The sequence below is a fragment of the Eulemur rufifrons genome, chromosome 29 (assembly GCF_041146395.1).
Source record: "Eulemur rufifrons isolate Redbay chromosome 29, OSU_ERuf_1, whole genome shotgun sequence".
In the NCBI taxonomy this organism is placed as follows: domain Eukaryota; kingdom Metazoa; phylum Chordata; class Mammalia; order Primates; family Lemuridae; genus Eulemur; species Eulemur rufifrons.
Genome location: NC_091011.1, coordinates 59,713,041 through 59,736,721, shown reverse-complemented (window position 1 = coordinate 59,736,721; position 23,681 = coordinate 59,713,041). Strand labels below are relative to the sequence as shown.

At 39.4% G+C, this 23,681-nt stretch overlaps 2 protein-coding genes across 6 annotated transcripts in view; one reads left to right on the top strand and one right to left on the bottom strand.

Annotated features, from left to right (window-relative positions):
- Positions 1 to 16,669, bottom strand: ARMC10 (armadillo repeat containing 10). Of its 5 annotated transcripts, none has more exons than XM_069461874.1 (6): positions 16,187 to 16,669; positions 15,695 to 15,799; positions 11,042 to 11,193; positions 8,221 to 8,355; positions 1,711 to 1,782; positions 1 to 766 (listed from the first exon to the last, which is right to left on the bottom strand). In XM_069461874.1, exons 1-6 carry the CDS (start codon positions 16,323 to 16,325, stop codon positions 512 to 514), a joined length of 858 nt encoding a protein of 285 aa, XP_069317975.1. In that variant the 5' UTR covers positions 16,326 to 16,669; the 3' UTR covers positions 1 to 511. The 5 variants fall into 5 exon arrangements, with proteins under 5 accessions (XP_069317975.1, XP_069317973.1, XP_069317974.1 ...); XM_069461872.1 differs by lacking the exon at positions 15,695 to 15,799 and adding an exon at positions 6,212 to 6,388 and having other exon boundaries at positions 11,042 to 11,190; XM_069461873.1 differs by lacking the exons at positions 1,711 to 1,782; positions 15,695 to 15,799 and adding an exon at positions 6,212 to 6,388 and having other exon boundaries at positions 11,042 to 11,190.
- A 166-nt stretch (positions 16,670 to 16,835) lies between these two features.
- FBXL13 (F-box and leucine rich repeat protein 13) overlaps positions 16,836 to 23,681 on the top strand; it is a 182,408-nt gene continuing 175,562 nt past the window's right edge. Inside the window, exon 1 of the mRNA XM_069461649.1 lies at positions 16,836 to 16,910. Coding sequence (XP_069317750.1) covers positions 16,836 to 16,910 — 75 coding nt within the window. The remainder of the gene's footprint in view (positions 16,911 to 23,681) is intronic.

The window sequence follows — 23,681 nt, the reverse complement described above, 5'->3', positions numbered from 1 at the left end:
ATTAGAATAGATTCTAATGATTAGAATAGACTTTTGAAAGCAGTATGGCCAGGCTGGCAGGGGGACTCAAAGCTCACAATCTCATCGCTACTAAAAGAACAAGGCCATTCCTATGGCAGTTCAAAAACAGTGATTGAGTGATTGAGACACTAATGCTGTCTCAGATGAGTAACTGCAAACCACTTCAAAGACTAGAAGGGTAGCTTATGTGTAAAAAAGGTCACTGCCACTTCATGTAGAGAAAATATCTAAAGTATGTCAGTAAACAGCAAAATTAAGAATAAATGGTTTCAGTACAAGCTTTTATATTCATTTGGTATCAATAAAATGGTCCAAAATAAACCTGAAGACCATGGCAAGTTATAGCTGTGTTAATGGCGAAATGTGATTATTTATTATTTAAATTCAGCAGCTGGAAGAATCCCCTTATACAAGGGAAGATGGGAAATAAGCAGCTTAATGTGTGCTATTTCCAGACTGCATTTCTCTTTGGAAGAATATGACCAACCCATCAGATTGTTGGTATTATTGTTACGGCCTTTTCCTTCACCTCTGCATCATGGTGATGAACTAAAGCTCTTATTTTCTGGGCACACTCTTTTCCATATAACAGGAAAAACAATGAACCGTTAGTGAAAGTCGGCTGTACAGCTAAACTGCCTTCCATTTTGAGGCAGTTATTTATGTTCTGAAATAATGTAAGCACTCGGAGAAGAATCTCCTTTGCTACGTGGCCATCATAAAGGGACAGGAATGATGAATCCACCTGAAACAGGAAACAAGGAGTAGTATTTTATATTAATAATATATGAAAACATTTTTTCACATACATTTTCACATTTTGTTTCATTGCACTAAATATTTTACATTTTCATAATCTTTTCATAGAAAATTAACCCTAAAATTGCATAATTTAAATGTATAAAACCTTATACACCCCTATGTTGTATACTAATGAAAAAAAGTTTTGTGTTTTAGTTGAAAACTACAATTTCCTTGGGCTCCCAGAACAGTCATTTGGAAACAATCATTTCCTGTTTAAGATCCATCAAACAGATTTCATGGTAAATCATTAATTCACCAGTCAAACATTTACTACCCACACATAGTACAGGGCACAGAGCTGGGAACAGGGATAAGCAGGTGAATATGGCAGCCCCTCTTTCTACGGGAGCTGAGCTCCATTCCATCTCAGCACCACCACTGCTTCCTTCAGAACACTTACCACAGCTTTCAGTCATCTTGTTGGTTTGTTGCATATTTTCGTCTCTCCCCTACACCACAAACTGCATTAGGACACGTACTATGTCATGCTGTGCTCACTGGTATGTGTGTCTTGGCACAGAGCCCAGCTTCTAGCACCTACTGGAGACTCAGTACTGCTATTTCTGTGGATACTCTGATACATGTGAACAAAAACAGGTCAAGTATAAAAGACAGGATGGCATAGGTGCACCCAAAATTTGGTAGAGAGAAAGATTATAATTAATTGTTGTAAGGAGAATTAAAAAAAAATACTTTTCAAAAACAAAATATGCTCATTAGAGAAAATTTAGGAAATTTATATATGCAAAAAGAACAAAAAAAAAAACCACCTGTAATATTGTTCCTCAGAGATAATCCCTGTTATAACAACATTTTAGGATAAATCTTTACACATCTGTCTAAATCTATGTGTGTATTTACAAAATAAATATGTAAGCTATTTACTTGGGCACCGAGTAGTCCTTCTGCCATGGCTGGATTTTCAGACAAATTCAAAAGCAGTTTCAAAACTTGAACCTGAAATAAGAAGAATATTGGTTTATTTCAGACCAGCAAGCATGAATTTTCTCTCCCAGGCATGCTGTCCTCTCACCATGTCCTCCTTTTAAAGTCTTGCCTATGCTTCCAGGCCCGGCTCACATTCTCTCTACTCCATGAAGCCTTCTCAATTCATCCTGCTCAAAAGATTTCTCTCTCTCTCTCTGAACTCTTATAACACTTGGCCACTCCCAGAGCACTTATCACAGAGCAGTGTCATTTTAAACCTTATTTTTTTCAATTACACTGTTAGGGAGATAGGGAGAGTTATTACAAATATCTTCACAATTCACTCCTGACTCACACATACACACCTACACATGGTAAGCTTAACGTGGTAAATAAATGATCTTTTTTTTTTTTTTTTTTTTCCCTCCTTACAGACAGGATCTCACTTTGTTGCCCAGGCTGGAGTGCAGTTGCATGATTATAGCTCACTGCAAGCTTGAATTCCTGGGCTCAAGCAATCCTGCCTCAGTCTCCCAAGTAGCTGGGACTACAGGTGCGTGCCACCATACCTGGCTAGTTTTTAAAAGTTTTTTTGTAGAGACGGGTCTTGCTAAATTTCCCAGGTTGGTCTCAAACTCCTGACCACAAGCAATCCTGCGACCTTGGCCTCCCAAAGTGCTGGGAATACAGGTGTGAGCCACTGTGTCTGGCCAATAAGTGATATTTATTAGGATTACTGGTAAGTGAAATAAGATCTTTGGAACAACAAAAAAAAGTCTCTCAAAGCTCAGTTCATTTCTACTTAAAGTATGACAATTTTGGGACAGTTTGATTACCAAGACTAAAGAAATAACAATATGGCCCTTTTCTTTTTAGTAGGTTATTATGAATATCTGAGGTTATCTTTTCTATGTGAAAAAAATGTTTTATAATCATTTAAATAGGCACAGAGATATGAACAATAAGCAAACAAATGTTATTTAATAGCTGACTAGCTAAAATATCAACATTCTTATTACTTATAACTGAAAAGTCAGTAATAAAAACATTCAAATAGAATTTCTCTTTTAAGAAGAAAGGCTGTGCAAAACCACACTTTCCATAAGATACCTGAAATTAAAGTGAGCAGAAAGGGGGTACTAAAGTCAGGAAAAAGCGACAAATGTGCTCTTCATTAGATGTGGGAATGAACCTGATGTTTATTTTATAAAACATTTTTCATTACAAAAGCAGTAGATGCTTATTATAGACCATTTTTTTTAATATAGAAAAGCACAAGGAGAAAGGAAATTCACCCATATTTCCATGACCAGAAATGATCAAGTTTTTGTGTTTTTCTTCTTGTCTTTAATTGTGTACATATCTTATATACTTACAATTCCTTTGATCATGTTCCACATACTATTTATTAAGGAGGAGGACATAAGGCTTTGCTTAATTTTATTGTTTTTATCAACTATTTTATTTTGATAAAATAAATATATGGTCATGATAAAAATGTCAAGCAGTGCAGAAGGGAACAAGGTAAAACAAAAGCCACCATCCTATCAGCCCATCCCACTCTCCAGCTGTAACCACTGGTAAACTTTCCTTGTATTAGCAGAGACTGTGTTTTTCACACAGACGGCCTCTTAAGGTTAAAGATTAAAGGAGACCCTTTAATGCACTCCCTGGAGGTCCCTGCCAGATCTCATGTGGTCTGACTGGCTGACAGCAACACCAAGAATTAGTGAGTGTTAGGGAAAAACACTTGGCTCCAATGTCAATGAAGTTTCGATTAGGAAAACAGGTATAATATAAGAGTTACAAAACAGGATGGCCCTATAACAGGGAATGGCCTGAGAAAGGGTAAAATGTTTTATGAGTTGCCTCTTTAAAACGCCCTCCCCCCCACTCTTTTAGGGAATTAAAACCTGCATCCCTGCCTGAAGCTAGTAATCAGAGTGGCAGGGGAGTTTCCTCTGTTCTTTGTACCACAGGAGATGCCTCAACAGAATTCTCTAGGCAGAGGTCACAAGACTGTCTTCCCTGGAGATGGGGTCCATCAGGACCATCAGTTACAGTTAAACAGCAATAGCCTGAAGCTGAAACCGCACCCCCCCCCCCTTTAAAAGCTCTGTATTTCTCCTTATAGATGGCACTGTGGTACTTTAAGACAGCAAGTCTGCCATACTCCTCATTTGCCAGCTAATTAATAAACTTCTTTCCTTTTCCTCAAACCACTTGTCCTCATTCTTCTGATGTGGTCTCAGGGACAAGAGCAGAACTTTTGGTAACAGTTCTAAACCTACGAAATAAACCTGAGTGAAGTCAATAAAATCTAAAAATGCCCACTAGTAGTCAATGAGGGCAGGTATACAACCAGGGAATGGCAACAGCAATAGCTATTTAGTATCCTGTACTATTAATAAAATTTGATGTTGCTATCCTCTGTAGAAGGGAGTTAAACATGAGAAAGAAATATATAGAGTACAACTATAGGTAACAACAAATATTTGTACTCAACAAATATATATATGTGTTCAATATATACATATAAAACATAATGTATATGTTTTACATATACATTATATAAAACATAATGTGTATGTTTAACATATACATTATGTAAAACATTTGGATTCTCAAAAACCAAATAAACATCAAAACATAATGTATATGTTTTATATGTATACATATAAAACATGTATATACATAAAACATATACATTATGTTTTATATGTATACATGCTACCATATTAAGGCCTCTATTTTTTTTCCTCTTGTCACATGCACCATCTTGTGGTGACACTAGGACATTTATTTTAAGCCATTTGTTTTCTTTGCTCTCATTGCAGATGCAGTGAGCACAGTTTATTTATGTTAATCTTTTGTTAAACTTTTGTATTTCATTATGAATCAGTGGTGTATGCAAAAGGTTATCACAGTACACTGAGATCACTGACTTAAGCAAAATAACATATTTTAAGAGTCATTTTGGTGGTTATTTACCAAGAAATACCTAAAATGGATATATTTTCTCACTAACAAATGGATGACTATCCAAAAGTTTATTTGCAAGTTGGGACTTTAAACTCAATTTTTATGGAAAATAAATGTTGTGATTGGTGGCTATGTATTGAGGCAGACCAAAAAAGCAAATTTTCTATCCCAGAAATATTGTACTAGGCAATGTAATGGAAAAACACAACACAACAAAATGAAACCAAAATAGAACATACTATTGTGGTGTGAGTCACCTTTTAAAAAGTCATAAAATATACTAAAATACAGACCATGTCTGAGACAGATATATACAGCCCCAAGGCCAGACTTGCCTGGCTCTGAACTCAGTGTTCCTCCTGAGGTTTGAGTAAAGCAGCTGAAGAGTCAGGCAGAGGACTCTTTCTACAGTGGAAACACCATGGGGTAAAGAGGGAAGGAGCTTCCATTGGGCCTCAGGGGCTGGAAGTCATCTTGCTCCACTGGAGAGAAAGATGTTGATGGGTGCATGCATGTGGGAAATTGCCTGGAGATGGAGCAATATTGCTAGAAGTGTACTTGCTCTTACATTTAATTCTGAATGCCTTTGGGTACATCTTGGACCAGATCCAAATAAGTCTGGCTAATGGAAATGTGAAAAGCCCATATACAAACATTTCAGAAATATAAAAGCAGGGCTACAGCAAGGCTCTTCTGTAATCCCATCCTGGTAACCTCAGCAATAACTGCATTGATGTTGGATATCTGGAGTATGACTTTGCATTTGGTCCTTCTAAAATGCTTGTACATTTTTCTTTCAACTGTCCCAGAGAATACAGACCAATACGGTAAAATCCTGATGAACAATCAACTCATCAGAACTTCTCATTAGCCTACCTTCTATATTTATGCTATTTTTTTCCCTTGAAAAATGGCAATTGATAATAATGCATACTAACATGAGGAATTTACTCAAGAAATTTTCATAGTTGTCTCCTGAGTTCCTACTTCAGCTCACTACCTGTTGCCCCCTATATCTGCATAATTGGACAGAGTGATGCACTGAGACATCTTTCATATATTCAATTCACTTTATTTACTACAAATAATGGCTGAATCAAAAAATTATTTTGTGAGTACTGAGGTAAGCAAAAAATTCAACTAACCATCAGTATTATTCAAAGACTCCTTGTTCCTATATCTGGTAGGGGGAAACTCACTAATTTACTTCAGTAAAAGGTAATTTTACTGATTCTCAACAACCAAATAAACATCAATCTACTGATAAGTGAGATAACAGATGATTTTCACAAGTTAATTTTCAAACAATATTAGAGGATAAAAATAATTACACTTTCGTAGGCCCATGTAAGCCTTGACTAAACTTCCTCTTTTCTGAGGAACATCAATTTAACGCAGGTGGCCTGGAAATTCAATTTCAATCTTAATAAGCTTGATGTAATAGCTCTTTGTACTTCAAGTAATAACAGCTTCATACCTTGGTGTTTCCGTTTCCAGTAAGTAACACCTGGAACAGGTCTGTAATGTAACTCTGAAGCATGTGCTGGTGGTCATTGGTAACAGTCATGTTTGTTAACAATCTCAGTCCCGCCAGCTGCACAGCAGAGTTCAGGGGACCAGAGAAGACATCCTCACAGACTTGATTGATGTATATCTGAAGGCAGGGGGAGGAAAATGAGCATCTTAGAATCTCCAAAATTCTTCTATTGAACAGTCACTTTTCTACATAGTGGAGTAGGCATAGCTATTGCTCAGGATGGAACTGGCTCCTCAGAAAATATATTTTTATCTGGTGCTCAAATTTTGGAAAATTTTTTAAGCTGACTTTGATAATGCCAGGCATTGTGCTTAGCATCTTAATCCTGAAGACTACCCTAATGAGGTGAGTGCTATTATGGCCATTTTACAAAGACTTTAAAGTCTTCAAGAGCTGGAGTTCCCTGCCCAATGTCAGCCAGCAGGTGGGGAAGCAATGTTCAAGTCCAGAGATCATCTCAACACCAGTGGCCTCTTCTTGGGGACCTCCCAACTTAGTCCACTTTTGTTTCAACTTGTCTGGGCACATCAGGATCAGGGAGGAAGATGTATGAGGCCATTTTGTATCATGGTTAAGTATCTTGGCAGTAGAATCTAGAGAGCTACATTATGTCAGAAGAATGGGGGGGATAATGTGAAATAGAATTTTTCTTTAGTTAATTCTATCAAAAGTAAGCAGAGCAAAATTATACTTGGCTCAAGGTTATTCTTATTTACCTAGGTATATGTATATAATCTATCACTTCATAATATTGTTAACCACCACTGGCAAAAAGTAATGCAATGCCAGTATTTTATTCCAGAGAACTAAACCCGGTGTGATGGAATGGCAATCTGAAATTCTATTTTCTGTGTCTGGCCATGATCTTTCCAGCTTGGAAAAATCATGTTTCACAGATAATTGGTATTTACCTAACTATTATAAATCTGAATTCCACTAGAAGTTCTAATTGGCAAAAAAAAATTTTCCTAATTTGAAATACTAAGAAGTTACCAATTGTCCCATAAGCCATTATTAATTTTTAAAAAGTCCCCAAATGTATCCATGTTACCATATAAAGTAATGGCAGTAAAGCAAAAAAAAAAAGATTAAACTCTTAATCTGGTTTCAAGAACTTAATTACATTTACAAGTCAACTGGCTTTCCTTGGTCACAATTTCATTACACATCCATCCTTTAAAAACATGGCATTTCTTTAGCTCTATATAAATCATATATTTTTGTAAGATACTCATGTCTTTCCTAAAATGTGTGGAATATTTACATCCTTATTATATCTGAATGTTTTCACCATTTCACAATTCTAGTAACAAGATGACCAAATGGGCCAGCTCAATTATTCCTATAACTGTGCCCACCTCATCTTGCTCCTTTCTCTTGTAATTTTCTCCTTCCCCAACTCTACCTATAGAAACCTTAGACATTCTAAAGAGCCGGGTCAGACTCCACCTCTTACAGAAACTTTTGGATAGGATCTCTCTTTTTTATGTACCCCAAAATTACTTACATTTTTCCTTACAGCATTTCCTCACATTCTGTCTTGAATTACAACTGCTTATGGGCTTGCCTTATCTCTCCTTCTATCTTTCTTAGAAAAAGAGTTGTATCATGTGCATTTTTATACTCTGTACCACAGAGGAGTTCAGTAAGTGTTAATTTGAATTAACATAATCTCCTAATTTATTGTGTCTTTCTGGTGATGTTATCTGACTCTGGCCTGGTTCCTTTAGCCTTGGATTAAACTGAACCCCAACTTCAAAAGTTTAATTGCACCTCTATTGGCTGGTTTAGGCTCGTCCTTCCTCTACCTTATTCTCCATTCCTCTAAAGTTAATTCTTGACCATAAAGTTATAAAGGATAATCTACTAAACTTTTGTTAGTTACCTTTTTGTTATTTTCTCTTTCATTTATAGAAAACCTTATACATTTGTGATTTCAGACAACTTACTTTTATTTTGATTTGATTTTCAACATTCACACTGAGATTATTTAATGCATTTAAAGCTTTCTCTTTAATGCTGGGGTTAGGACTGTTGATTTTGTTTCCAACAATTGGAATACCACCCAATTCATGGATAATAGCCTAGGAGGGAAAAAAAATAGGAACATGACTTCTATATGCAGCCCCCTTCATTGAATTCTTTGCATCCACAAATATTAAACTAAAAAATTAATGACTTTTTGAAAATACCTTTCCTATACACAAATCTGTTAATTCCTATTTAAAAAATCTTACCATAAAATAAAATTATTAAGATATATAATCATTTAAACTATAATATGGAGATATACAATAAAGACTTGCAGAGCTACTATAATCTTGAGGAAATTTACAAACAAAATTATTTTATTAATACTTTGAAACGAGTTATATGATTTCTGTATTACAGGCAAATTTGGAAGAGTTATAATTTATTTATTTAATGGTTTTTAGACCCAGGCTGGAGTGCAGTAGCCTGATCATAGCTCACTATAACCTTGAACTACCAGGCTCAAGCAATCTTCCTGTCTCAGCCTCCCGAGTAGATAGGACTATAGGCACACACCACCACACCTGGCTAATTTTTAAATTTTTTAAGAGAATGGCGTCTTGCTATGTTTCCCAGGCTAATCTTGAAATCCTGGCCTCAAGCGATCCTGCCTTCTCGGCTTCCCAAAGTGCTGGGATTACAGGCGTGAGACACTGTACCCAGCCTAGAAGTGTTATGATTTAGAATACTAATGTAATGTTTTGCTGACATGTTTTCTTTGGAACACTAATCTCTTAAGATGTTAATAGATATCCCATAAAAAAAGGAGGGGGAGCATGGTCATCTAAGTTTGGGAAACTCTGGGTATGACAAAAGTAAGCATGTTTCTTTATTGTGACGCATTAACACATTCATGTGCGTTGGGAATCCCCAAGAGGGGAGTATTTACTATAGTATTCTTGTGAACTATACACGAGAAAGGGTCATTTCCCAGTGTTAATGGGGGGAACACACTGACATCTTACAGAATTAGAGTTCCACACGGTTTGAAAAATGGTACCCAAATTTTCAGAAGAACAACAATCTGGGATTTCTCACAATTAATTACAACACTATGTTACCATGTGTCTTTGTCCCCAACATTGAAGTATTAATTGCTTTAATTCTTATAAGAAAAATATGCTGAAAATTACTCTTGTCAGGCCAAGACATGCCACTCTATCAGAAAAAGAGAAAAAGATTGCTCTCATCTACTTTTTACAAGCAGCCCCAAACTCTACTCTACTGTAGAGTGGGCTTCATGTTAGGGGATAAAGAAACTTTCTCTCTGCAATTCCAGGTTCTTTCGAAGGACTTGAAATTACTAGAAAATGGTCTTTTTAAAAAACAAACAAACAAAAAAACTGTACTGTTAAAGCAGATCAAGGTACTATAATTGATGGTGAAGGACCCCAACCCCCACTGCTCAAGAAAGTACTTGTTCTCTAGTGACTATTGGCCCACTCTGACTACACCTTGTTTCAGAGTGGTATAAAACTATGGCATCAGAAATACTCCAATAGAGACAGGCTAACAAATTAGTCACCATCTATTGTTTTTGTTTGTCTAGTGCTCCAGTGGAAATAGGCACCTCCTCCATCCCACATAGTTTCCAGTGGGACTGTTGGTTACGTGTGCTCGCATCCATTCCCACTGCTTGGCTGTAGCATGCTCATGTGAGCCAGGCCTCACTCTCATGGGCCATGGTCCCTTGCCCCAGAGATTGACCTAAAGGATAGGCACTTGATCCTAGCAGAACAATCCACCTTTTGGATCATAAATTGCAGGGATGAAGACTTGAGAGGCCAGGGCTTTCTTTCCATCCCTGTGAAGAAAACCTCTTTGTAGCCAGAGAGACAAAGACCAATATGTTAAGTAAAGCAGGCACAAGCAAAGCCAAAAGGTAGAGAAAGAGAGAGCTCTGATAAATCTTTCTGCAACCTTGAACTGGATTCAGTTGTGCCTGAAACCAGTGCTATTTTTAGATGTCCAAGTTAGCTGAGCTCAAGATTTTCCCTTTGTGGCTTAAAATAATTTAAGTTGGATTCTGTCACATATAACTGACAGAGGAGATAATGCACCAAGATTCCCCATCTCCCTATAAATTTTTAGAGCTTCACAGCAAACATTGCCATTCTGGAGAAAACTAGACTGAAATAAAGTATATATTCAAAGTTATTTTGCATTTATGACAATGTTAAAAAAGGGCATTAGCTAAAAATGTTACAAAAATATTTAAACTATTTTCCATGCTGGGGAGTGAAGGGGCGAGTAGGGAGCAGGAAGCATTCAAATTAAGCTCTTTAGTATTGGCATTAAGTCTCTACTTGAAGAAGCCATTCACACTGATTAGTGGTTGTCAGAGTGTGGTCCAGGGACCACCTGCATCAGAACCACACTCATAAGACCACTATACAATTTAAGGCATGTATTTAAATGTGAGAGGCTTTTTTTGTTTTACTGAAGCACTGCTGAATTTTAAATAAAAGGCCATGCAATGTTAAATGATGATTACATACACTTATTATGAATGTGATGCCACTGACCAACTTCATAGGGATCTAGAATCATATTAATAATCACATTACTATCAGGCCATGCTTTTCAGAAATAAACAAACATTACATTGTAGGTATAAGTAGCCAGACAGTATAGATGTGGAATTGAGGCTCTGAGAGGCTAAGTAACTTATCTAGGGTCACAATTACTGTTAGTGTGTAAGAATGGAAGGAGCTTGTTTGCTGAGACAAGGGTACTTACTTGGTTAACTGAAAAGGCTGCATTGTTTCCCACAGTGACCAAAGCTCTTTCAATAATTACAGGATCTTCAGTTGACTCAAGTAGGTAAAGGAGTTTCTGAAGTTGTTCAGCATTTAGGACATCATCATATGAACCACTGGTTAAGTCTTCTGCATAAGAAGAAAGTTATCTAAAATCAATATGAGATTTTTAAATTTAAAAAACAATATCAAACATATACTCTGATAGCACAGTATTAAGCACTTTATATGTTTTATCTCATTTAATACCCACCGACCCTAGGAAGAAGATACTATTATTATTCTCAATTTACAGATGGGAAATTTTGGCTTATAGACATCAAGAAATTAGCCAGTGGTTACTTGGTATTTGTCTGTTAGTAAGATACCACATGCCAATACTATATACTTCTAATGCTGAAAGCATTTTGTTTCTTTTTTAAAAACCAGGTAGACCTATTCAATGGAACACTTACCTATAGGGCATAGATTAATTAAGGAATAGAATTTATATTAAGCAGACCTGTTCTGAGCACATCAGGTAGGAGAAAAGCTATGGGAGTAAGCCAATCCTGTTATAGTGTGGCATTTTTGTTTGGTTTATAGGAAAAAGGCAAGATGACTGGGATGCTAGAATAACAGTTTTGCTGGTGGTGATGACAAAAGAAAAGGCATCATTTTGAGTAAGAGCTCGAATAGCCAAATGCTGGATCTGCTCAATGATTTTTAGAATTTATAGTTCTACCTTTAAAAAAAATATCCTCTGTCTAGAAATCACCACTGGAAGAACAAAAACTTTTTTTTTTTTTTTTTTTTTTGCCATTTTCTGTAGAAAAGTACAGAAACCATTTTTATAACACACTGCGGGGCAGGGAAGAGAGACAATGGGTGCTATGTGGTCTCACATTTGTGCTTTTTCTTTTTAAAAATATATGTAAAATTGCTAAAGGTGGTTATCTTTGGGTATTGGGATTATGAATGACTTTTTTTTTTTTTTTTTAAGACAAGAGTCTCACTCTCTTGCCTGGTAGAATACAGTGGCTTCATCAGAGTTCATTGCAACCTCAAACTCCTGGGCTCAAGCAATCCTCCTGCCTCAGCCTCCTGAGTAGCTAGGACTACAGGCAGCTAATTTTTAAAAATTTTTTGTAGAGACAGGGTCTTGCTTTGTTGCTCAAGCTGGTCTTGAGCTCCAGCACTAAAGCAATCCTCCAGTCTCAATCTCCCAACATGCTGGGATTATATGTGTCAGCCATTGCACCTGGCATGAATGACTTTTATTTTCTACCCCATGCTCATTAGTACTTTCTAATTTTTTTTTTTTACAATAAACATGTAACTAAAATAACTATATTGCTTAAAGAGGAATCACAACAAAATGTGAGGGAAAGGGACAAGTATAGATTATGGGAAACAGTAAGTGATATGATGTCCTGAAGAAGTCAAATAAGAAATCTGTTAAAAAAACCTCAAAGCTAAAAAGCCAGCAGATTCTCACTATCACGTCTTATGGTTAGGGCTCTGCTTTTACTCCTGAATCCATTACTGCTCTTAATTACACCTTATAAAACAGTTTCACCCAAAGAACACTTGATAAGGGAAAGTAATAAAAACACAGCTTTTTAGAATGGAGAGAATTTGGGGCCCACCCAAACCTCTTATTTTACACACGAAAAAACTTTAGCAAGGATCATTTAAGGCTTTGCCTAAAGTCACAGAGGTAGCTAGTGGCAGAAACCAGAGAAATGAAAATACAAAGTTGTAGACAAGTCACTTAACGTCTATTTTGGGTCTCAGTTTTCTCATCAGTAAATAAAATGGTTGGTTGAATACTATAACTGGCTCCAGAAGTTCTTATACAGCCCTGAAGTTGTGTGATTTTACACACGCGCACACACACAGCAGAAATGTGATAAATTTATCTATACTTCTGAGATATTTCAAAATTGTATTTGTTATACATTATTACATGAAACCATTCTTAAAAAGTTTCATAGATATATAAATTCTTTATAAATAGCCAAATAAAATTTTACTAGGAAACAATATTAAATCATAGAATTTTCACTTGAAATGCAGTAGTTAAAAGTAAGCCAAGGCTATAGAGCCAGTTTGTCTGGTTCAAATTCCAAATATGCCTTTTATCAGGTGAGAGTCTTAGCTCTGTAAGCCTCAGTTTCTTCATCTGTTAAAAGTGAGTTAATAGCGCCTACCTCAAAGCATTTCTGTACCTAGAATATTGGGAGTGCCTGGTATATTTTAGCTATTATTTTTGTTAATGGGACACACAGCTGATTAATAGAAATGGCTCAGAATCCAGATCTTTTTACTCCCAGTAAATCAAGGGGAAATTACAATTCTCAAAGGGAATAAAAAGTGACTAACAAATTATAACATCATAGCAAGATAAATTTCAAGATAACTGTCATGGTTCAGAATCTTTCCATCCACTTAACTTCAATCATTATCTCAGTAATCTTTTCCATTGTCTTTTGTTACCTCCTTGATTATAATATGTGTGTATGTCTGTCTGTTTTCAGCTTATCTTTTCTGTTCCATTCATTTATCTGTCTTCTATCTGATCTTGCACAGTGTTTTATCTGCAAAATGGGAAAATAAGAGTACATACCTCATAGGGTTGTTGTTAGGATCAAATAAGTTAATTGACGTAATGTGTTTAGAATAGTATCTGGCACATAATAAGCACTTAATAAATGTTATCTATTACTATTATTCCTTTATTTTTATTTATTTATTTTTTTTTTTGAGACAGAGTCTCACTCTGTTGCCTGGGCTAGAGTGAGTGCCGTGGCATCAGTCTAGCTCACAGCAACCTCAAACTCCTGGGCTTAAGCGATCCTACTGCCTCAGCCTCCCGAGTAGCTGGGACTACAGGCATGTGCCACCATGCCCGGCTAATTTTTTTTTGTATATATATATTTTAGTTGTCCATCTAATTTCTTTCTATTTGTAGTAGAGACGGGGTCTCACTCTTGCTCAGGCTGGTCTTGAACTCCTGACCTCGAGCGATCCACCCGCCTCGGCCTCCCAGAGTGAGTGCTAGGATTACAGGCGTGAGCCACCGCGCCCCGGCCTAGAAATTTCTTAAAACTTAAGACAAAGAAAAGATATCACCTTCTGAAATTTAAGGGTGATTGACAAAATGAGCATTTTTCAAGTCTTCTTCAAAGATAAAGGTGTAGCTGCAGGAAGAAAGGATTGTGAACAACTTATTTTGTAAGTTGCCTGACCTAAGATAATGAGGATTTTGGGAACTGGTAAATTTAAAAGACTTTGTCAGTATTCATCAGGTTGAGTCAGTATAAGTGAAAAGATATCTGAGTCCAGGACACCTTCCCAACGTACTTATATGGAAATATCTCTGACGTGGCCAAATATATTAAATTAGGCTTTCTAAGTGCTATGGTTTGAATGTTCCCTTCAAAACTCATGTTGAAACTTAATCCCCAATGTGGCAGTATTGAGGTAGGGCCTTTAAGAAGTGAGTGGATCATGGATTAAAGGGTTAATGGATTAATGAGGTATCACGGGAGTAAGACTGGTAGCTTTATTAGAAGAAGGAGAGGCCTGAGCTAGCATGTTAACATGTTCAGCCCCCTTGCCATGTGATGCCCTGTGTCACCTTGGGACTCTGCAGACTTCCTACTACCAAGAAAGCCCTCACCAGATGCAGTCCCTCAACCTCGGACTTTTCAGCCTCCATAACTGTAAGAAATAAATTCCTTTTCTTATAAATTATCCACTTACAGGTATTCTGTTATTAATATACACAACAGAAAACAGACTAAGACAGTAAGGGCAAATACAGATTTTTTTTTAAAAAAAATTGTATTCTCCCCAGTGCCAAAAGTGAAAGATACCTTCCTTTCTCCACTTCCTTTTCTTAAAGCATTTCCTTGAGCAAACTTGTAATTAAAAATCCTTTGTCTCTTTGATATAAATGTAAATCTTTTTAAAAGCTAAGTAAGCTTTGGTCAGTTTTACAACCCAAGAATGTCTTTCTTAAAGGCGTTGAAACCAACTTTTTGAAATGTAAACTTAGAGAAAGATAGAGCCGAATCTCTCCATCACTGTGAGAGTTTAGCCTAGGCACCTGATTCCACATTGTAACTACCTGCTTATCATAAAAATAGAAGTCTTATTTTTCCTCTGGATAAAGGCAATTAGCTAACACAACCACACCAATTACCAGTGAATGTAGAATGAACTATGTGTAACAAATGGTGCTGTCAAGTCCTCTCACTTAAGTACAAATTATCTTAAGAACACCCACCTAATAACAAATTGGTTGTATCTGCTCAGCTACATAAAGGGGTTAGAATTTTTTCTGCAATCCCATTAGCAGATTGCCTGTAATGTGCGAGGCAATCTGGTTTAGTGGATTAATCAACAATAAAACTGTTTAGTTCTCTTCTATAGTTGTGGAGAGGTGCTTCGTGTTTTAAATATTTCTCTAACAGCTTCCGCGACCTGAAATATCCCTCTAGAACATTCAGCAAACTGTTAAGACTTTAAAAGTTTTTAGAGTTTTAATGTACCAATCAACTTTTGGACAGAAACCTAATCGTGCACTTGTCCGCCAGCGGGGTGTGCCTCATGCAGACAACTGTTCCAATTTCCCATACACACACAAGTTGCAAGATTCTGGACCATGGTGACTCCAAGGTACTTCTCTTCTCAGAGGCCCGGCCGAGTGCAAGCAGAATTGCCCCCTCTGGCGTCCCTTCTTCCAGGGCAACTGCACGCAGAACTTTTATGCTCAGGCCCGGAAGAGCCCTTCCACAGTCGGAGCAATCCCTTTAGTACCTACACAAAGGCTCCAGGCAAGCTTTAAAGTGAGAGGCAATCAACATGCTTTTAGGAAACCTATCCTCCGCGGTGACGCCTGACCACCAGGAAAGTTTAGGCAATTTTTCATCCCAGGATTTTGAACAAAGTGGAGGCAGGGAGGCGGCTCAGGGCCCCACACCCACACAAGTAAAAGGACCATCTGCCCTCCCCCTCTGGGCCTCCTCTCCCTCTGGTTTGGCTCTTTATTTTACCCTGAGTACGCGGTCCCCACCTGGTCCAGGGATGGCCCCAGCGTCGCGTCCCCGCCCACCTGCCGGGCACCTGGCGGCCTCACCTGCAGACCGTGAGGAACGCATTCTGAGCTCGCGGCCGCCTCTCCGCCGGCCCCGCGTCAGCCTGTAAATGCAGTAGCAGGCGCCAGCACCGAGGATCAGGCCCGCCGCCACCCAGCCCACGTCCCGGGCGCCGCCCATATTGCCACCGGGGCCGAGGCGCAGTGTAGGGCCCGAGCAGTAGGATAGTGGGCGCGGGCGCGGGCGCTGGGGGGTCTTCAACGCACGGAACTCTTGCCGCCGCCCAGAGCAACTGGGCCGGGGAGAAAGGAAATGGGGGTCCGAGCTCCGCCTCCCGGAAACGGCCCTGCTAAAATCGTAAAAACCTTCCACCCCGGCAGACGCGCCCCTGCGGCTTCCAACAGGCGGGCCGGGGAGTTGGCCTCCAGGAGGAGTTGCACTAACTGTGCGCCCCGCGCGGAGACGCCGGGGTGCGCCGCCAGCGGCTGGTTGCCCTCCCCATCTCCTGAGGCCCACCCCGCGGCGCTCGAGGCCCGCCTCTCTACCCAGGCCAGGGGCCCGGGGAGCGCGAGGCTCCGCCCCGCCCCCTGTGGTTGCCAGGACAACTCCCGGACGCGCCCCGCCCAGCCCTGGCGCGGCGTCTGCTGCGCGGGTCGCGTGAGCCTGCGGAGCGCACTTCTGCCTCGGACCATGGCCTCGCTACGCAATGCCAACCCCAGGCTGAGGAACTACTTCAAGGAGAACTACATTCCTCAGGTCTGCGAGGTACTGGAGGCACAGGGCGGCGGCTACGGACCGACTGAGGGGAGCTACAAGGGGGAGGAGTGAGGAAGAGTTCCCGGAGGAGGGGCTAGGCTTGGGGGTGGGAGAGGAGTGGAGGGTAAGAAGAGTGGAATGGGGAGGGTGAAGTCGAATTTGGACTAGTCGGCGGTCTGGGCTGAAGGTGCAGGTGTGAGAGAAGGCAGACGGGTGACGGCAGAAAGCAGGGAGTGGGTGACATGTCTCAGGGAGGGAGAAAGCGCACTGGGCCCGGGACGGAAACCCCAAACGGCAACAACTTAAGCTTCGGACAAGAAGAACCTGAGGGCCACAGGAGGAGTGAGAAAAAGGTTCCAGAGAAGAGGAAAATCAGGAGAGTGTGGCATTGCGAAAAGTGTTTTAAGGAGGGAGTGGGCATTGGTTATCTGAGATAAGGACCTGAAGGAGTTCTGTGGATACTGCCCAAGGGGAGCGTGGGGTTTGAAAGGAGCGTTGAGGACAGAAAATAGATGGAGGTGAGCTGAGGAGAGAGCGGAAGCTGAGATGAGACCCTTAGAATGTAGTCAGCCTTTTGTGAAGGGACGGACCCTCACAAGCAGTTGCCTTTAGACAGGAGGAAGGACTGCGCACCTCCCCTATTTTTAAATATAGTAGGAGGGAAGAAGGTTAGGATGGGGGCTGATAGTGGGTTTGGGGGTAGGAAGCTGAGAAAGTTGCCCTTGGTTGACTTATGTTTTCTCTAAATAATCGGTGAGTTGTTTGCCAAGCATGTGTATTTGGGTGGGGATGGGGATGGCGGTGCAGTAGGAGGTTTAAGCAAAGACAAGTTATGTGGAGAAGGAGGGAGAGAGCTGTCTAGGGAAGGAAAGAAGAGAGCCCAGCTGGGTGTGGTCAATCTTCCGTGTAGTTGGGAGGGCTATTCGGTGCAGCCCTCCTCTTTTTGGACGGTAATTTAGAAGTATTTATTAAAATGTTAAGTAATACACCCTTTGATCAAGGGTTGCCACTTCTAAGGATCTACTTTAGAGAAATACTTGCACATGTATTCAGAAGGATGTACAAGGATATTCATTATAACATTTTTATAGTGAAAACAGTAAATAATGGAAGTGTGATTAAGAGAATGAGATATGTAAAGTATTTCTGTACCTACTGAGAAGAAATGCCCTCCACGACATATTATTAAGTAAAAAAGAAAAAGTACAAGTTGCCCAGCAAAGAGTCCACTATGCTCTAGCTATCTATCTGATTTCATACACACATCTATATGTATATTTGTATATGTGTTTGTGTGTATACCTGTCTATATTTAAGACAATAATGCATGCAGAGAACATATGCCAAACTATTAACAACAGATGTTTGGGGGATGGTTTTATGGGAGAAGATGAGGGAGAATTCTAACTTTTTATTCTGTACATATCTGTATTTTAATTAATTGTAATGAGTTTCATTCATGTTGTACTGCTATACAGTTACACTTAAAAATATGTAGATAGGATGGTTCCCAGTTGTGTGATTTTCTCAAGTAGCACTCAGTAAATCAGATGTAGATACAGAAATAACCCAGTTGACTTCATCAAGGATAGGCGTTTGCCAGGCATATAGAATGGAATGGCAGTAGGTAAGGGAGCTAAGCTATTGAGTACCTGTAGGAATGGGCCAAGGACTCTAAAGACTGGGTGGGAAATGAGAATAGGATGTGATGCTGATATGTGGGCAGAAAGCAGAAGCTCCTGAGAGGTAAGTGAAGAGGAGTAAAGGGAATTATTAGGTGAGAGAACTGGAAATGTAGACGGTGGGGTCAGAAAGTGGAATGTTTGTATTTAAGATTCAGGTTTGGTTGGGTGTGGTGGCTCACACCTGTAATCCTAGCACTTTGGGAGGCTCAGACCGGAGGATCATTTAAGGCCAGGAGTTCAAGACCAGCCTGAGCAACACAGTAAAACCCCATCTCTATTAAAAAAAAAAAAAAAAAAAAAAGAAGAAGAAGAAAAAAAATAGCCACGCATAATGATGTGTGCCTGCAGTCCCCTCCTTCTGAATTTCACCTGCCTGTCCTAAATAAAACCCGATTGTCTACTTAAAATATCATTTCCCTGCAAACCTCTTGATTAGAGGCTGATTAAAAAAAAATCCCACTTGGTTTTCTGGGCTTACTGAATCTGTTGATTTATTGGTTTTTTGGGTCAGTGTTAGAAAATTTTTGGTCATTTTATTAATAAAATATTATTCAGTTCTCTCTCTTCTCTTTATGGTACTCCAATATTAAGTATGTTTGGGTTTTTTTTTTTTTTACTTTGTTCTACATGTCTCTTTTGTTCTATTCCTTCTCCCCCATTTTTTCCTTTATGTTCAAATTTGGATCTTTTTCATTGACTGTCTTCAAGTTTACTAATTCTGTTTTATGCTATATTCAATCTATTGTTTTTTTTTTTTTTTTGAGACAGAGTCTCACTCTGTTGCCCGGGCTAGAGTGAGTGCCGTGGCGTCAGTCTAGCTCACAGCAACCTCAAACTCCTGGGCTTAAGCGATCCTACTTGCCTCAGCCTCCCGAGTAGCTGGGACTACAGGCATGTGCCACCATGCCCGGCTCATTTTTTTGTATATATATATATTTTAGTTGTCCATATAATTTCTTTCTATTTTTAGTAGAGACGGGGTCTCACTCTTGCTCAGGCTGGTCTCGAACTCCTGACCTCGAGCAATCCACCCGCCTCGGCCTCCCAGAGTGCTAGGATTACAGGTGTGAGCCACCGCGCCCGGCCTCAATCTATTGTTAAATACATCACATGAAACCTTAACTTCAGTTCTAGAATGTCCATTTGATTCTTTTTTATACATTCTGATTTTTAAAATCATGCATCTTTTTATTCATCTCTCTCTTCCCGTTTTCTTTAAGGTGTTAATTTTTTTTTTTTTTTTCTGAGATAGGGTCTTGCTTTGTTGCCTAGGCTAGAGCACAGTGGCCTTATCATAGCTCAAGTGATTCTCCTGCCTCCCTCAGCCTCCTGAGTATCTGGGACTACAAGCATGCACCACAATGCCTGGCTAATTTTTCTATTTTTTGTAGAGGCAGGGTCTTGCTATGTTGCTCAGGCTGGTCTTGAACTCCTGCTCAAGTGATCCTCCTGCTTCAGCCTCCCAAAGTACTAGGATGACAGGCATGAGCTACCGTGCCCAGCCTGGTTGTTATTTTGAAATCATTGTCTATTAACTTGAATATCTGCATCATTTGTTTGGGTCTGCTTCTATTGTTTGTTGATTATTAATCACATTTTCCTGCCTCTATACATATCTTGTAATTTCTTATTTTTATTAAACATCATTTATAAAAAAAATAGTATAAACTCCAGATGATATACTCTTTCATGGAGAAGTTTCTTCCTTTCCTCTCTACAAGGTGAAGAGCTGATGGCTTTGGATGGCTTCAGTCCAGGTGGGGATTGAGCTAGGTTGAGGCTGGACTGCAGTTTTCAGTTTTCTTCAGATTCCATCCATATCTGATTTGTCCCTGTTTTTTGGATATAACTTTTCTGGGCTTTTTTGTTTGTTTTTGGAGACATGGTCTCACTTTGTCTCCTGGGCTAGAGTACAGTGGTATGATTGTAGCTAACTGCAACCTCAAACTCCCTACTCAAGAGGACTTCCTGAGTAGCTGAGACTACAGATGCATGCCACCATGCCTGAATAATTTTTTTATTTTTTGGAGAGACAGGACCTTGCTATGTTGTCAGGCTGGTCTTGAACTCCTGACATCAAATAATTTCCCTGCCTTGGCCTCCCAAAGTGCTGGTCTTTTTTTTTTTTTTTTTCCCTGAGATAGGGTCAGAAGCTAGCAGGTCTGTGTTTTCTTACCCTGAAAGATTGCAAGAGATTTTGTTTTGCCCTTCAGAGGTATTTGAACTTAGCTCTTTGGCTTTCTCTCCAGGCCCTCAATTTTAAAATCTGGCAAATGTATTGAGAATTAGGCCAGCTGCATGTTTGAGGCAGGCTTCTTGTCCCTTCCCTGAGATTATGAGAGACTCATTCTGCCTTTTGGGAGTTGATGTTTTAGTTCCCCAGCCTCCTGCATGGAACATTGTCAGCAAATGTCTCATGGGAGAAAGTGGCCACATTTGGGGCACCTCAAGTTTCTAATCTGTCATGTCAGCTCCATGCAACCACCAAAATCCTGTTGGCTTCTCTTCTCAGTGGTGGAGTTCCTCTGCCTGGCCCTAGCCCAGTCTTCTTTCCATATGCAGAATTGGCACGTTTGAGTGAAAAAACAGCTGTGCATTGTCAGCTCATTTTAGAAAGTTCTCCCTTCTCTGGAGTTTCATCATTCTCCAATACATTTTAAAATGTGATTTTTGTAACATATCTGATTTTTTCTAGTTGTAGCAGAATCATTGGACCATGATGACTTTCCATATCTGAGTCCTATGGAGACTGCTTTTGTTTCATTCCTCAGTTAACCTCGGATCCAGAGATGGGATAGCTGTCCTCCTTGGCTCCCCCTTTCCACTTCCAAATGACATCTCTTCCCTCCTTTTTATAAAAGCTTCTTTATAGTTCATAATGTCAAATTTAGTACTCACTCTCTTTATTATGTACCAACCTCTTGGTTACTCTTTGTGCTTCTTTGATAACTTTAGAATCTGGCTCACCACCTTCCTTTCTACCTCTACTCCTATCATTGTTCTTGGTGGCATCAGCTTCCACAGGGATGTTTGTTTCACATCCCTGACCTGTCTTCCAATTATCTTTATTTTTACTATTCCTTAGTCATTCTGCTTCATGACTCTTGATCATTTATCCCAAATTACTGTACCGTCTCTGAAAACTCCATTTCTTCATCTCACTTTTCATCTAACTTCCTACCCCACTCACCCTGGGATTTCTACTCTATCATGCCTTCAACTGATTGACACCACCAGTTTGTTCATTTAATCATTTTTGCACTGTCAAATATGACTCCTATGTCCTCATTTCTCTCTCTACCCACCTTAGATTCCTTGATTCATAATTGTTGCAGGTATCTATCATTGAAAAATGAGTCTCCACAAAATTTAATGGTTTAAAATAACAATAGACATTTTATTATTGCTTTTCACAGTTACAGGAATTGATAGAACCTTTTTGCTCAAGATCTCTCATGCACTTACATGTCAAAGGGGCTGGAGTTAAAGTCATCTCAAAGGCGTCCTTACTTACATGCCTGGCAGTTGATGCTGGATGTTGACTAGGACCTCAGCTGGGACTCACAGCTAGAACATCTATGTGATGTATAACCTACTATGTGATGTATAACCTCTCCATGTGGCTGAGCTTCCTCATAGCTTGAAGGCTGGGTTCTAAAACAGTCGTCCAAGTAGTAGAGCCTGGTAGCATTACCTTTTATAACCTAGGCTCAGAAGTTATTCAACATTACTTTCATTCTAGTTTGTTCATTAGAAGTGAATCACTAAGTCCAATCCATATTCAAGGGAAGGAATTAAACTCCACCTCTTGATGGGAGCAGTGTCAAACATTTGTAGACATGTTTTTAAAGTGCTAAAATCATGATAATCGGCCGGGCGCGGTGGCTCACACCTGTAATCCTAGCACTCTGGGAGGCCGAGGTGGGCGGATCGTTTGAGCTCAGGAGTTCGAGACCAGCCTGAGCAAGAGCGAGACCCCATCTCTACTAAAAATAGAAAGAAATTATATGGACAGCTAAAAATATATATATAGAAAAAATTAGCCGGGCATGGTGGTGCATGCCTGTAGTCCCAGCTACTCGGGAGGCTGAGACAGGAGGATCGCTTGAGCTCAGGAGTTTGAGGTTGCTGTGAGCTAGGCTAACGCCACGGCACTCACTCTAGCCTGGGCAACAGAGTGAGACTCTGTCTCAAAAAAAAAAAAAAAAAAAAAAAAAAAAATAAAATCATGATAATCACTTTCAAGTACCATTATCTCCTTTACCTGTCTCTCCCTCTATCCTATTGATGTGGCAAATACCTTACCCTGGTAATGCTCAAATATTCACCAATCCATGCCTACCTCTGAGAAACTGAACATTAAAGGAAGAACACACGATTAAACTGACTTGTATCCCTTTAAATTCAATCTTCAGTTGTCAGATGGGCTCTCAGTGACAATAATACTATATTTCCTAGTGTATTCAGTTTCTGACTATATCTATTACACTCAGAGTGAAAAGGTAGATTAAAAAAACTAAGAAAATTCTTCCACTAAATAATGAAAAAGTCAATTACATTTCAGGCCTTTAGAACCAAACAGAAAAATTTTAAACAGTAGCTTTTAAAATTACTTTTTTTTTTGAGGAGAAGGAAAGAGGAGTTTATTAATTTGCTGACAAATGAAGAGTTTGGCAGACTCCTGTCTCAAAGTACCAACGTCCTGCCTCTGAGCAGAAGTACAGAGTTTTAAATGTTCTGATTAATCCCATAATCCCATTTTTGGCTAAGATAACTTCATGACCTTTGCTGGGATTCATCCCATTTTCGGCTAAGATGGATCTCGTGATCTTTGGGCAATTTCCCCAAGACATCTCCTGTGGCATAGAGAATAAAGGACACTCTCCTGCCCCTCCCAACCATGGCATGAGGGCAGACATGTAGGTTTTAGTTCTCAAAAAGGGTGAGGGGGTTTTGAAGAGACAGAAAACATTTTTACCCTTTTCCCGGCCATTTTCTCTGTCACACATTCCTCACTGTCAATTTTTACCCTTCCATATCTATGGGAGGAGGGAGGACGTAGTCATCAAGCTACTTTCTGCTGAATTGGGGCAAT